This window comes from Xenia sp. Carnegie-2017, unplaced genomic scaffold (assembly GCF_021976095.1).
Source record: "Xenia sp. Carnegie-2017 unplaced genomic scaffold, XeniaSp_v1 HiC_scaffold_14, whole genome shotgun sequence".
Taxonomy (NCBI): Eukaryota; Metazoa; Cnidaria; class Anthozoa; order Malacalcyonacea; family Xeniidae; genus Xenia; species Xenia sp. Carnegie-2017.
In genome coordinates this window covers 430,500-442,434 of record NW_025813447.1, presented here as the reverse complement: position 1 = coordinate 442,434, position 11,935 = coordinate 430,500, and the positions used below count along the sequence as shown (strand labels likewise).

Genomic DNA, 11,935 nt, shown 5'->3' with positions numbered 1-11,935 from the left:
ATGGTCAAATTTATCATAAAATACCCTACAACGATAAATTTACTTGCAGAAACGAGCCACCTAGATTCTTTTTTTCAAGTTATGGAAGTAGAAATCCAAAGAAGGATCTGTTGCCGTATAATAAAGTTTCATTACCGGGCTTTTCCACCCACCGGAGAGGCCCTTCGAGATCAAGTACCCTCTAAGCATCAAGTGCAAAACAAAGTTTGGCATGTAAATTTCTAATTATAATGTTCACGATTCCCAAGAATCTTTGGATACAATGCAAGAAACGAGTGAAATTCAAGAAGGATTTCTCTGTCCGTTGTGTAAGAAAGATTTTCAAAACCCACAATTGCTACAAAATCATTTTATCGATGAGCATAGCTCGGAGGATTCAAGCAGCAAGGGGCAAAATGCTCAAGGAATTTTCGATAGAGCCAAACGAAAACTACTGCGAAAAGATAGCGAATTTGAAAGGAATGAAGAATTTCAAGGAAGTTCTTTCACAAGCAACGTTAGCTTTTCTTACTGGGAACCACAAGAACTAGGTATAGGAAAAAGTAAAAATTGAATGCTGTAGCCTGTAGGGACAATGCCTCTCTCTCACCTTAATAAAACAAATTAAATGTTCATGAGATGCTATGTAAAGTAACTAAGCAGTTTATTATTTCTTTATTCAATCAAGGTTTTACCCAAGATCATACCAATAAGTTTCGGAAAGCACGAAATTTGAAAGTGGATGATTGCATGATATTTACAAACACAATTCTTGTTCGATTGGAAAAGGTATATTCTTTGTTAATGCTTTCTGTTCGTGAAGACATGCTTGAAAGCATCTAGAAGTGTTTGTTTTTACTAGATTTTAAATATTTTGAAAGACAATGAAGATTTTCAAATAAGTAGTTCAAAGAAGAAAGGTAACTGGGAAACGATGAATGTTTGCAATGCAAAAACTGTTGTAAAATGAAATAAATTTTAGTTAAAGAGCAGAGTCTAGTTCCTTGGATAGCAGATGAAGAAGCAAAGTTCTGTTTCCTATGCACAAAATCATTTACTGTGACAAGACGAAAACATCACTGTCGACTTTGTGGTCAAATCATTTGTGGAAAATGCTCAGATTTTCTACCTCTCAAAACTGCAGGTTACATGATTTTCTTTAACTCCTTACAATAACAGTTACACCTTAAAAAAAATGGATATTTTTTTCAGCAAAATATTGTGAGATTGGTGACACAGCAGATTTTACACCCAATGCAGATGATGAAGCGATAAATCAGAAGAATGCACTTCGCGTTTGCAATCAATGCTTTGGTTTACTTTTAAAGTAAGTTTGAAATGAAATAAAATGTACGAAAAGAAAAGGTTTTGTGACAATTCACCTACGATAATTTTACATAGAAATTATGAAATGATAAAACAGAAAAAAATGAAAGAACCTTTGGTTGAGTTATATGATGTAAGTTCTCAATATTTGTATTTACTTTACAACTCACATCCAGTTTCACATACCGTATGAATTCATTTGTAGAGGATAACAACATTAATGGCGGATGCTGATGAGCTTCTTCCCACTTTTAACAAGATGGCCCAATCATTAAGGTATCAATTGCAGTATTATATCCTTCCTACAAACAAACAAACAAACAACATTTGTATACCGGCCAGTATTAATCCCCGCCAGGGGGGTTGACCGGTCCATGAATTTTTCCATGCCAAACGTCTCTATCTCTCGCCATAACTCTCGTTATACCCATCGCCTTCATATCACTGTATTATATCCTTGCTCAGAATCATAAACACTCATTGCTAAACAATTACTCATATTTTATATAGCCATGGTGAATCAAAATACTCATATAAAGAGGTTGTTGTCACACGTCAGAAATTATTGAAGATTTATGAAACATTGGGAATATTGGGGTACGATGACAGTCATTAATGATTTTGAGTGTACAGTAACACTAAGCATGGATATCTACTGAATGTTAAACCATATTCATATATTCTGTTAAGCCCAGCTGGTTTCTTTAAAAGTTAAATTGTTTTGGAAAGAAAACAGTTAGGTACGGCAGTATATGGTCCCCTAATTAATGCAGGATTGACACTAATGACATCAACTCTCCAGAAAATGAAAATGCTATGAATGAACTGATTTTAATGTCTGCTTTTAGAAAGAAAGTCCTAGCTCTAAACCCACCTCCACCAAACAACGAAGACACTGTGGCCATAACTAATATAGAGACGTCATTACGATCATCACAAAAACTTCATCGCAGTGTACATGCATATGTGACTAATTACCTCACACAAAATATGTTCACATTGAAAGCCATTCCATCAGAGGATGAGTATTTAACACTACAAAAAGAACAAGCAATGTTAATAAAGAGACGAGCAGAGAGAGAAAAACTTCAACAGGAGAAAATAATGAAGGAACGTGCCAAGATGCATCAAGAAGTCTTACAAAGAGAAAAAAAACAGCAAATGCCCGTGACTGACACACAACAAAGACCAAGATCTTTTGATCCTGAAACAGAGGCTATTTTACAGCAAATTGAAAATGTAAAAGTCTTTATCGAGCAAGCCAGACAGAGGAAACAATACGATGAAGTATTATCATTAGAAAAGAATTTGAATGAATTACAATCTGAGTATAAACGACGTACTTACAGGTGACATTCAAATGTCAATCTGCATGACGTAGTCTTTTGTACTTTCACTCTTTCGCTTCTGTACTTTAAAAACAATACACTGAATCATATTTAATGAATTGTACATCCAAACTTAAATAAGATTATATCATTTGGTTTTTTGGTTATTTTTCTATTTTCTTTCGCTGCTTATCTTTCCTTTTCCACGTGATACAGTACATTATTTATTTTGCATCATGGCAACGATTGATGTTAACCGCTGTTCGAAATATTAGCGAACGCAGGCGCATTGTGTAGTACAAAAGCATTTCATTTGAAATATGAACTATGAATTTGGTCCACAGAAATCGTAACAAACATCATCAACGATATGCTACTGCGATTAACTTTCACGATTTATTGTGAAATGCATTTTTTGACGTAGATATCTGAACACTTACACTGTTACACAGGGCCGAATTCAAAATCGTTGTCATATCATTTGGACCTGGTTAGTTTGTTTACAAACAATCAAAAGTTCAATGGAAGCAGTATTTCGCCTTGAACATTTAAAAAATACAGGAAAAAAGAACTCAAATAGCAATCCAACTGGTTTTCCCACTTCTGCTTATGACTACTTGAAAAGTGTTCAGTAAGTTGAAGAAAGCGTTCTGTACGAAGGGCTTTTGTCGTCTATGAAACTCTTGTTCATTTTCTTTAGGCATGAAGCATCAAACTGCCCAGATATTGTAGTAGCTGACATGGATTGCAGTATCTTCCAGGCCAATCAAGATCATAATTTCATGCTTGTATGTCAGATTATTTGTACGATCACTGACAAACTATTGCTTCTTTCTTTTTATTTATATATTTCACCAACTTTGTTCATTCATCTTCGTCACTACAGGTTGAGCCAGTCAACACATCTGGGCTATCAGTCCTGTGGCAAAATGAGCAAGTGTCAGCATTTTCTGAAATCAGACAGGTATTATATCCCATCATGTTTATTAATGCAATATTAATACAGCTTTGAAAGTTTTAAGAGTGACTGACTTTCCAACCTCTTTGTTTTTTTTCTTGTTTTGGAAGTTCCTAGCACATCAAAAACTCCTGTTTGTTAAGAAAAATATTGAAAAGAGAAAGTTGGTTAGTAAATATTAAATTCGATGGGGATCATGATCTTGTTGAAGTTCTCTATAACAAAAATTTTAGCCAGATCCTCAAAATTCAGAGCAATGGTTAAAATTTTGCTTTGGTCAAACAACACAAGAATCTTTTTCAAGGTAAAAATACTTAATACTTCTCAAAGAGAACATTGTACACGCAATACTGAGACACTCTTTGTTTGCCACCAGCAATGAAAACAATGAAAACAATGGTTGTCCAGCTTTTCTTGGTATAATTTGTCAAATGAACCAGGTATTAAGTATTGTATGGTTTGTTTTTTTTTTGAGAAAAAATCCCCAATTTTTGGTGTTTTATTGGATGTAGACATTAGTATTGAAAGTGCTAGACCATCATATTCATTGGATGGAATCAAGACCGTTTACAATGCTGCAGGTTGGGAAAGGGTATTGAGATTATAACAATATATGTTGCTGGTGAAATAGAAATACTTTCTACTTAAGGGGCAATGGATTTATGCTTTATTAATTGCTGTTGAGAAGCCATTACTACCAGACACAACCTATGCCTTACGCATGCTAGCAAGATTATGCTCAAAACAAAAAAATAGTTTGGTGGGTACAATTAAATTAACAATCTTAACATGAATATGTCATAATTTTGTCATTATTCTACTTTAGGCAATTGGTCAAACGGATGAAATGGCTGCATTATGTTTGATCATTACTCTTGTAATGGGGTTTGTAAAAAAATCATCCAGTTTATTCATTGAAGCATTTTAGAAATTTAAAATCCTTCTCATTCAAGGTACTTTGGTCAAAGTGATCTTGGAGCAGAACACTAACCAAATGAAATTTGATGGAATGTATAGTTTATAAAAATAAAATCATTGTTTTGTAAAGAAAATTTAGCCTAGGTTATTAAATGATCATCTGCATAGAAATGAAGGAAAGTTGCAATTAGAAGGATTTTGTGAACTATATTAGTGTTTGAAAAACAACTTTGATGTGTTAAAGAAAGCTTTACGACTGAACATCTTTTCTTGCAAATAATATAATGTAATCATAAAGAGAAATATCATTTTCCATACTAAAGATATACAAAATTCTCTATAAACATATAAATAATAAGTCACAAACTTCCGGAGCACATTATCGAATCTTTATAATGTCGACAAGATTTTCTTTTGGTTGAGTCATAGTGTCAGGAAAACCAGTCACAAGTTGATCAAATAACTGAAAAACAATGAATCCTTGTTTGAGTTGATGAATGAGGAATGTTAGCGATAAAACTATTCATTACTATAAAATACCTGAGAACGGTCCCTAAGTAATGATTGTTCCTTAGACTGCTCAGCTCCTGAGAAAATTAAAAGATTACCAAAACCATAACAACATAAAATCATCACCAACTACACTTTCAAACATGAACGTCTCTACCTTCAGTATTAACATCCATATTCTCTGTTTCATCTTTATATAAAAACAGATTGGAAGTCAGCCGTTCAAACTAAGACAAAGAATTATTATATAACATTTAATGCTTTCAATCAACACTTGAATGAAAGTGTTTAACCTCACGACGCTCATCTAATTCATCATGATTAACAACTGCTGATAGATCATTCTGATGGAAGAAAATAAACAAACAGTGTTATCACAATTTTTCAAGTAGTGTTTCTATGTCAAACTAAATTAAGTTTCTACAACAAAACCTGTAAATAGTTGAGTGCCTGTAGACTGTCAACTCTAGCTAATTCAAGGAACCTTAAAGTAGAAAAAAGCAGGGATTTCACGAATAAAGAATAACGGACGCATTCTTACACTCGTTGTTTCGACATACTTTTGTTTTCTTAATAAATATTTGCATTTCCTCAAGAAATTTGACAGCGATATTTTCGTAAGTTTCAATGACCAAAAATCGTCCAAGCGCATTTTAGGAAACGCTGGATTTCCCGGATTGCCACCAAATAAATAATGAATCTGACATGAAAAAGTTACTTGAGATTTTGTTTCAGAGAAATGAAAACGTTGAAAATTCACATTGATAAGAGTCAGGGTTGTACAAAAGCTGAAAATCATGCCTTTTTTACCTTGTCCACATAATCATACACTAATTGATGGGCAAATCTTGGACAAGGTTCAAAGACCCCATCTTTTATCCAATACTCATCGCCTTTCTTTTCGTTACGATAAATGCAAGACCATTTATTGCTTTCAATATTAAAAAGCCAAAACGAATTTCGAGTTGATTGTTCTTTTTTAGATTTATCTTTGCTCAAACCCTGAAACACAGTGTATTTAAAAACTCGATTGTATAGCATGAAAAACAATGAAGAATTGCAGTCATTTTATGAAAAGGTTATCTACCGATAAAGCAAATATTTCTCCAGTAAGAGGATCTATGGTAGCTCTTTGAGTAAATCCACTCTCTGGAGCTAAAAGAAAAAATCATAGGGTGACTTAGCGATTTGAAAATTAACAGCGTTGATAAAAATAAATTGTTTTTTGAACCTTTTTCATGCTTTTTCCCGCTGACTAAGACGGTAATCTTCTTTGTTTCTGTTTCATACTTTGTTAAAGAACTGAATTATAAAGAATTGTACGAAGATATTATTTAAGGTTTTGTCAATATAACTGACAGCCATTATCTTACTTCATAAATTCTTGTTTTCGTTGACCAGCAAAAATATATAATGACTTGTTTTTCTAAAGAAATAACAGACGCACAAACTAAAGTCACACAAATAGCTGTCAATAATTAAGAAGATAAATTGTTAGTTAATTAGAAAAACTCTAACGACAAAAGCACGCTTCACGTGAAATTTTGAAAAACCAATTTTTCAAGTTCATTTTTTTGTTGAATAAAGTACTTATTTAGCAAAATATTTTCTCTGAATGACTGACCTCATAAAATAACATTGAATGACCAATTCTTGAGGTAAGTGGAGGATTGTCATCTCTATATGAAGGATAACATGGTACATAATTGAGAACAATGGATAATGTAGGATGATGTATGCATAATGTAGGATGAAGTATGGATAATGTAGCATGATGTATGGATAACGTGGCACGATGTATGGATAACGTGGCATGATGTATGGATAACGTGGCATGATGTATGGATAACGAGGCATGATGTATGGATAACGTGGCATGATGTATGGATAACGTGGCATGATGTATGGATAACGTGGCATGATGTATGGATAACGTGGCATGATGTATGGATAACGTGGCATGATGTATGGATAACGTGGCATGATGTATGGATAACGGCATGATGTATGGATAACGACGCATGATGTATGGATAACGAGGCATGATGTATGGATAACGAGGCATGATGTATGGATAACGGGCATGATGCATGGATAACGTAGGATGTATGGATAACGAGGCATGATGTATGGATAACGAGGCATGATGTATGGATAACGAGCATGATGTATGGATAACGAGGCATGATGTATGGATAACGAGGCATGATGTATGGATAACATGATGTATGGATAACGAGGCATGATGTATGGATAACGTAGCATGATGTATGGATAACGTAGCATATTACAAAAGAACGCAAAACATAACATAGCCAGGTAGAAAATATGAGACAAACTTTGTACCTTAATTTGTTCCATGTGTTAGTTAGTGTAAGATATGAATAAAGACCATTAAACATTCGTCCAGAACAAGAACAATCGTCAGCCATGCTAAAGAATCATAAAAAATAGCTACGTCGTCAGGACACAAGAATATTGTAAATCTGTAGATAATTGACTTACTTCGATAATATTCGTCCACCAAAAACATACATCATTCCATTGTCGACATTTATACACATCTATGGTGAAAATTTCGTCAAAATTAGATAACAATTCTACAAATAAAATAGTAATTCTTTCTCAATTTAACTGTGTTCTTAAACAAAATCTTCAATGTTATTTTCTACCTGATGATCAAATATTAAAGGTGGTCCGCCATCTTTTTCAGTATCGTTTGATACTAACGTCCATTGATTATAATTAATATCATACTTATATAAATCACTCTAAACAGAAGAGAAAACACCGTTATACTCATCAAACACCTTATGTAAATGAACACTATTCTCTATCCCTCATTGTACCTTCAATACCATGCTTCTTCTCACTTCTGAATCAAGATAACGACCCAACAGAAAGATAAACTTTCGTTTATAATCAAAACATATCTTGTGACATGACCGGCGCAAGGACCACCATCTTGTTCTGTGTCATGTGATATAAGTCTCCAGCTGTTTTCATAGATGTTAAATTTCCAGAAATCACTAAGATCGCGATTTCCATCCCATCCACCAAACAGATAAATGATATGATTTTCACTGTCAATACACATTTGATGACCTCCATACTTGGGCATTTCGGCTCTGTTCCTTTAAGAATACAAAAATCAGTGCTATGAAATTGATAATTATCAACAAACTCTAAGTGAGTCGATTTTCCAATATCACTAAATCTCAAGAATATTCAATATTGCACCTGAATAAAAACATAATTGTAATACTTACCTGTATTGTATGATTCTATGGACGTCCATTCTACATGATGATCTTGTGAAGTGAGGTAACTGTCAAATAAACCTTCTGGAAAGTGAAAAATTTGAATATAAAATCTTCAGCAATACACATTATGATTTATCGATTTCTAAGTTTAACCTTCGCTTGCTTTTACGATGATTTTTTCTGCTGCTTCAAAATTTGAACAATTCACCTGGCAAATACATAGAGAATACATACATACATGTAGTTTTTTTATACAATTATAACGAAACTTAAATCCACTTTCATTACCAACTCATGATGAAGTTCAGTGAGAATTGGATGCTCCAAGTCAACCTTGGTTTTCCTCTTTAAGCTGTCAAATGCCTCAGAGAAGTTTCGTTGGCGAAGATGCTTAAGACACAAGCGGATGGTTTCCTGTTCTCTATACTTCATTACAAAAACCAAAATTATATTCAATGAAGTCATAGCTAGTTCATGTAGTTGTGTGCATTACAAGGAAATGATATCATAGTTTCATGAAATCATAGTTTAATGATGTCATAGTTTAATGATGTCGTACCAAAAACTTTATTCAAATGTTAACTTACACTATTAAACCAATCTGTGTAAACCTTGACACAATCATCATCATCAACCCCAATCAACTCAACAAACCAAATGCTAAAGCTAAAAGTTGTTCCCCAGCTTACCAATGGTTCTGAAAGCACAAAAATATCAAATTTCATTGATTACATAGTTAATTATTAGTGAATAATTAAATATTAAAGTCCCTAAAGTAGTTTTTTCTGCATTTCCACTTCGAAGACTGAGTGTTATTCCATGCAATGTCAAAAATGCTACATAAATTATAAAAATAACAATGTACAATGGTGTAATTTACCAATTTTGATGAAATTTACAGGAAAGATTTTTCCTCCAACTTTATGTTTTAAATCAAATGTCTCTTTTACATTGTCATTGTGTAGACCACTGAAATAAAACAAAGATTTAATCATGATAATGTTTAATTTATGAAGATACAATAACTTTTGCAATAACTACCTCTCTAATAATTCAATCATATTTTCATCATCATCATATAAACTTCCATAAACTTTAAATTTCTTTATATTACAGACGTGACTCTGTGAGTACTTTCCAAATATGATTTTTGTTACGGCAGATGGTTTCTCAAGTTTCAAAGTAATGAACTATGTAAAGTAAAATAAAAGCAATATGACTTTATAGCTTAAGCAACAAATGACTATGATATCAACGCAATTTTAATGAGAAATAATGTGAAATAGTAGAAAAAAACAAACTTGTGGTGGTACGTGCGTTTCAGATACCCATCTTGAATTCTGATCACTTGGATTTTCCTCCATGATAAGTCTATGACAAAGGAAGAAAGAAAGGCAAATTATCACTTGTACACAATAAACTTTCTCATCTGTCAACAGACAGTGCATGTGCTGTATTTATCAACAGACACACAGTATGGACGAATAACATTGGGCTCAAATAAAATGTCTTTTGTTGCAGAAACAGTCGGAAACTTTAAGTCAAATTTCTCTAAATAAAAAACTACAGCACCGCATTATAATAAATTACTATCTTAACAATTAAAATTTAATAAATTTCTCAGCAAATGAACTGATTCTGTCAACGGCTGTCTTCTGCAGCCTGCAGCTAAAAGTTCTCAGTGCCCACATATTTCATATTATTCACAAGCTCTTCATTCGTGTCAAAATCATCTCATTCTGACCTAACTCTAAAACATATATAAAGTGGTAACTGTTTTATGAACTCAATCATTATTCCATCTATCCATTGTCACTAGAAGAAAACCTAAAAAGTCTCTACATCTTATACTCAAAGCTCAATTTTGCAAATATCAAGCAACAACAGCAAGAGCACGTACGTTGGATGAAAGCTTCCAGCAAAGCTTGAGCATGAGAAAATGGAATAGTACAATTCATGCTCCCTAATTCTGATATCTGTATAATCTACATTTCTAAAATTACCAGAAACCTCCGCCATTTTGAGTCGTGCATTTACTAAACAAATACTTCAGTTTTACTCATACATATATAGTTCAGTACTGTAGCTTCTAACATAACTGCCGTGTTTACATCGCTCAGAAATACACCATCATGTTGTGGTGCGTATTAAAAAAATTAAATAGTTTCTTAAATGCTGAATAAAAGTTCTACCCTTATATATTGTTTCTTGTAGACATTAAGTGGAAGAAAACTGATGATATTGTTTAAACAACATGTACAGTAAATAATTTCTTTCAATAATATTGAACGATAAAAACAAGTGTTTTGTTTCCAATATGGCTGCTCTTTGGAAGCTTGTCAATTTTTCTTGCAAAACACGAAGAATATTCTTTTGCGTCCCATCATATTTACACTATAAAAGTGACAGAACAAACAAGTGTTTTTGGTCAGTGTTTTTCTCCAAACGCTTTTTTTTAAATGTAAGTAAAATAAACCTTTACATCTAAATCTGTCTTGGTGGTGTGTGACTTGGACGAAATATTCAATTTTAAAATATGTTCTCTTTAACTCTTTCATGTGACTCCAGCGATATGTTGGATATTTTCAACTTTCAAACCCTGAAAATAAACTTGCTGTTCATTACGGTATGAAATCAACGAAATGTGTGTTTATTTATAAAATTGTCAATGAAGCTGTAGCAGACTTCTCTCCCAACTTCGTCAACTTTTCCCATATGAATCCCATCCTTTCTTTACACAGATAAGCTCCACGACGGCCATAAAATCGCCAAATTTCACTCTATAACACCTACAACCACCATCAAACCATCATTACCCCTGGAAACACATGGTCACTGGATTGTTCGAAGATTTCCAACTTTAAATCAGATCCAACGCGGCAAACGTCGAACAAAAGCAAAAAAACTGAAGTCAACGGCGAAAAAATCAAATGAAATTCTAAAAGGTCCTCAGAGGAAAGGTGTTTGTGTAAAGGTTTTTATCAGGAAACCTAAAAAACCAAACTCCGCAAACAGAAAATGTGCTTTATTAAGACTGAACAATGGTCAAACTATAATCGCTTATATTCCTGGTGAAAAAGCGAGTCTACAAGAACATGGTGTTGTACTTTTTGAGGGTGGAAGGGTTCAGGATTGTCCAGGAGTTAGATATAAAATAATACGTGGAAAATATGACGTGAATTAAAATCTTGTTTGTTACATTGCATTGTGATATTTTGAAAATGTACATCGACTAAAGGAAGATGCATTCAGTAAACTTTAATCTAAATGATTTTCAATTGAAATCATTTTTGTTCCACAAACAGAATATTGACGTTATTTCGTGTAGAAATGTTATCAAAAGATCAAACAGTTCTTTCCTATACCACTACTGTCGTCAGTGCTATTTTAAATTTGTTGAAATGTGACATGTCTTGAATTTCTTTCATGTCTTTATACTTCCTAGGATTGCAAAATTCCACTGGCGGAATAATTTATTGCGTGAAGTTGTAACTCAACAGGTAGACATTAAGATACACATGAAGGTAGGCATAAAGATGAACATAAAGATAAACACGAAGGTAGACATAAATGTAGACATAAACGTAGACATAAAGGTAGACATAAAGGTAGATATAAAGATAGACATAAAGGTAGACATAAAGGTAGACATA

The 11,935-nt window shown here is 33.1% G+C and overlaps 3 protein-coding genes and 3 long non-coding RNA genes across 6 annotated transcripts; 3 read left to right on the top strand and 3 right to left on the bottom strand.

The window, feature by feature from the left end:
* Nucleotides 1-167: 167 nt before the first annotated feature.
* On the top strand, nt 168-2,800 carry LOC124434168 (rabenosyn-5-like). The gene is made up of 9 exons (XM_046984051.1): nt 168-530; nt 668-768; nt 842-899; nt 962-1,123; nt 1,192-1,306; nt 1,381-1,438; nt 1,511-1,581; nt 1,816-1,902; nt 2,154-2,800. Exons 1-9 carry the CDS (start codon nt 263-265, stop codon nt 2,656-2,658), a joined length of 1,425 nt encoding a protein of 474 aa, XP_046840007.1. The 5' UTR covers nt 168-262; the 3' UTR covers nt 2,659-2,800.
* On the bottom strand, nt 627-1,610 carry LOC124434173. Its single transcript, XR_006944707.1, has 2 exons — nt 1,492-1,610; nt 627-1,164 (listed from the first exon to the last, which is right to left on the bottom strand). It is a non-coding gene; the product is annotated as an uncharacterized LOC124434173 (long non-coding RNA).
* A 209-nt stretch (nt 2,801-3,009) lies between the features above and the next one.
* LOC124434170 (gem-associated protein 2-like) lies at nt 3,010-4,717 on the top strand. The gene is made up of 10 exons (XM_046984052.1): nt 3,010-3,264; nt 3,334-3,421; nt 3,520-3,597; nt 3,702-3,758; nt 3,825-3,895; nt 3,968-4,031; nt 4,104-4,172; nt 4,241-4,351; nt 4,418-4,476; nt 4,545-4,717. The coding sequence occupies exons 1-10, from the start codon at nt 3,155-3,157 to the stop codon at nt 4,579-4,581; spliced, it is 744 nt and encodes a 247-aa protein (XP_046840008.1). The 5' UTR covers nt 3,010-3,154; the 3' UTR covers nt 4,582-4,717.
* Nucleotides 3,016-4,116, bottom strand: LOC124434174. The gene is made up of 2 exons (XR_006944708.1): nt 3,674-4,116; nt 3,016-3,552 (listed from the first exon to the last, which is right to left on the bottom strand). It is a non-coding gene; the product is annotated as an uncharacterized LOC124434174 (long non-coding RNA).
* Nucleotides 4,718-4,774: 57 nt separating the features above from the next.
* Nucleotides 4,775-10,614, bottom strand: LOC124434171 (muskelin-like). The gene is given in 24 exon segments (XM_046984053.1): nt 4,775-4,972; nt 5,050-5,096; nt 5,177-5,246; nt 5,313-5,363; nt 5,452-5,503; nt 5,580-5,719; nt 5,830-6,021; nt 6,107-6,174; nt 6,251-6,321; nt 6,393-6,445; nt 6,644-6,698; nt 7,366-7,452; nt 7,525-7,583; nt 7,692-7,790; nt 7,869-7,969; nt 7,972-8,153; nt 8,285-8,363; nt 8,436-8,490; nt 8,571-8,708; nt 8,870-8,979; nt 9,163-9,251; nt 9,324-9,472; nt 9,584-9,653; nt 10,183-10,614. Coding segments are annotated over 24 exon segments (2,220 nt in total). The 5' UTR covers nt 10,302-10,614; the 3' UTR covers nt 4,775-4,888.
* Nucleotides 10,597-11,480, top strand: LOC124434172. Its single transcript, XR_006944706.1, has 3 exons — nt 10,597-10,743; nt 10,851-10,908; nt 11,024-11,480. It is a non-coding gene; the product is annotated as an uncharacterized LOC124434172 (long non-coding RNA).
* The last annotated feature ends 455 nt before the right edge of the window (nt 11,481-11,935 follow it).

Excerpts from the sequence above, each read along its gene's own strand:
- LOC124434168 (XM_046984051.1), top strand. The coding sequence starts at position 263 with ATGCAAGAAACGAGTGAAATTCAAGAAGGATTTCTCTGTCCGTTGTGT. Across the intron at positions 900-961 it reads AAGTAGTTCAAAGAAGAAAG|TTAAAGAGCAGAGTCTAGTT; the intron begins GTAACTGGGAAA and ends AATAAATTTTAG. Across the intron at positions 1,903-2,153 it reads GAAACATTGGGAATATTGGG|AAAGAAAGTCCTAGCTCTAA; the intron begins GTACGATGACAG and ends GTCTGCTTTTAG.
- LOC124434170 (XM_046984052.1), top strand. The coding sequence starts at position 3,155 with ATGGAAGCAGTATTTCGCCTTGAACATTTAAAAAATACAGGAAAAAAG. Across the intron at positions 3,265-3,333 it reads GACTACTTGAAAAGTGTTCA|GCATGAAGCATCAAACTGCC; the intron begins GTAAGTTGAAGA and ends CATTTTCTTTAG. Across the intron at positions 3,759-3,824 it reads ATATTGAAAAGAGAAAGTTG|CCAGATCCTCAAAATTCAGA; the intron begins GTTAGTAAATAT and ends CAAAAATTTTAG.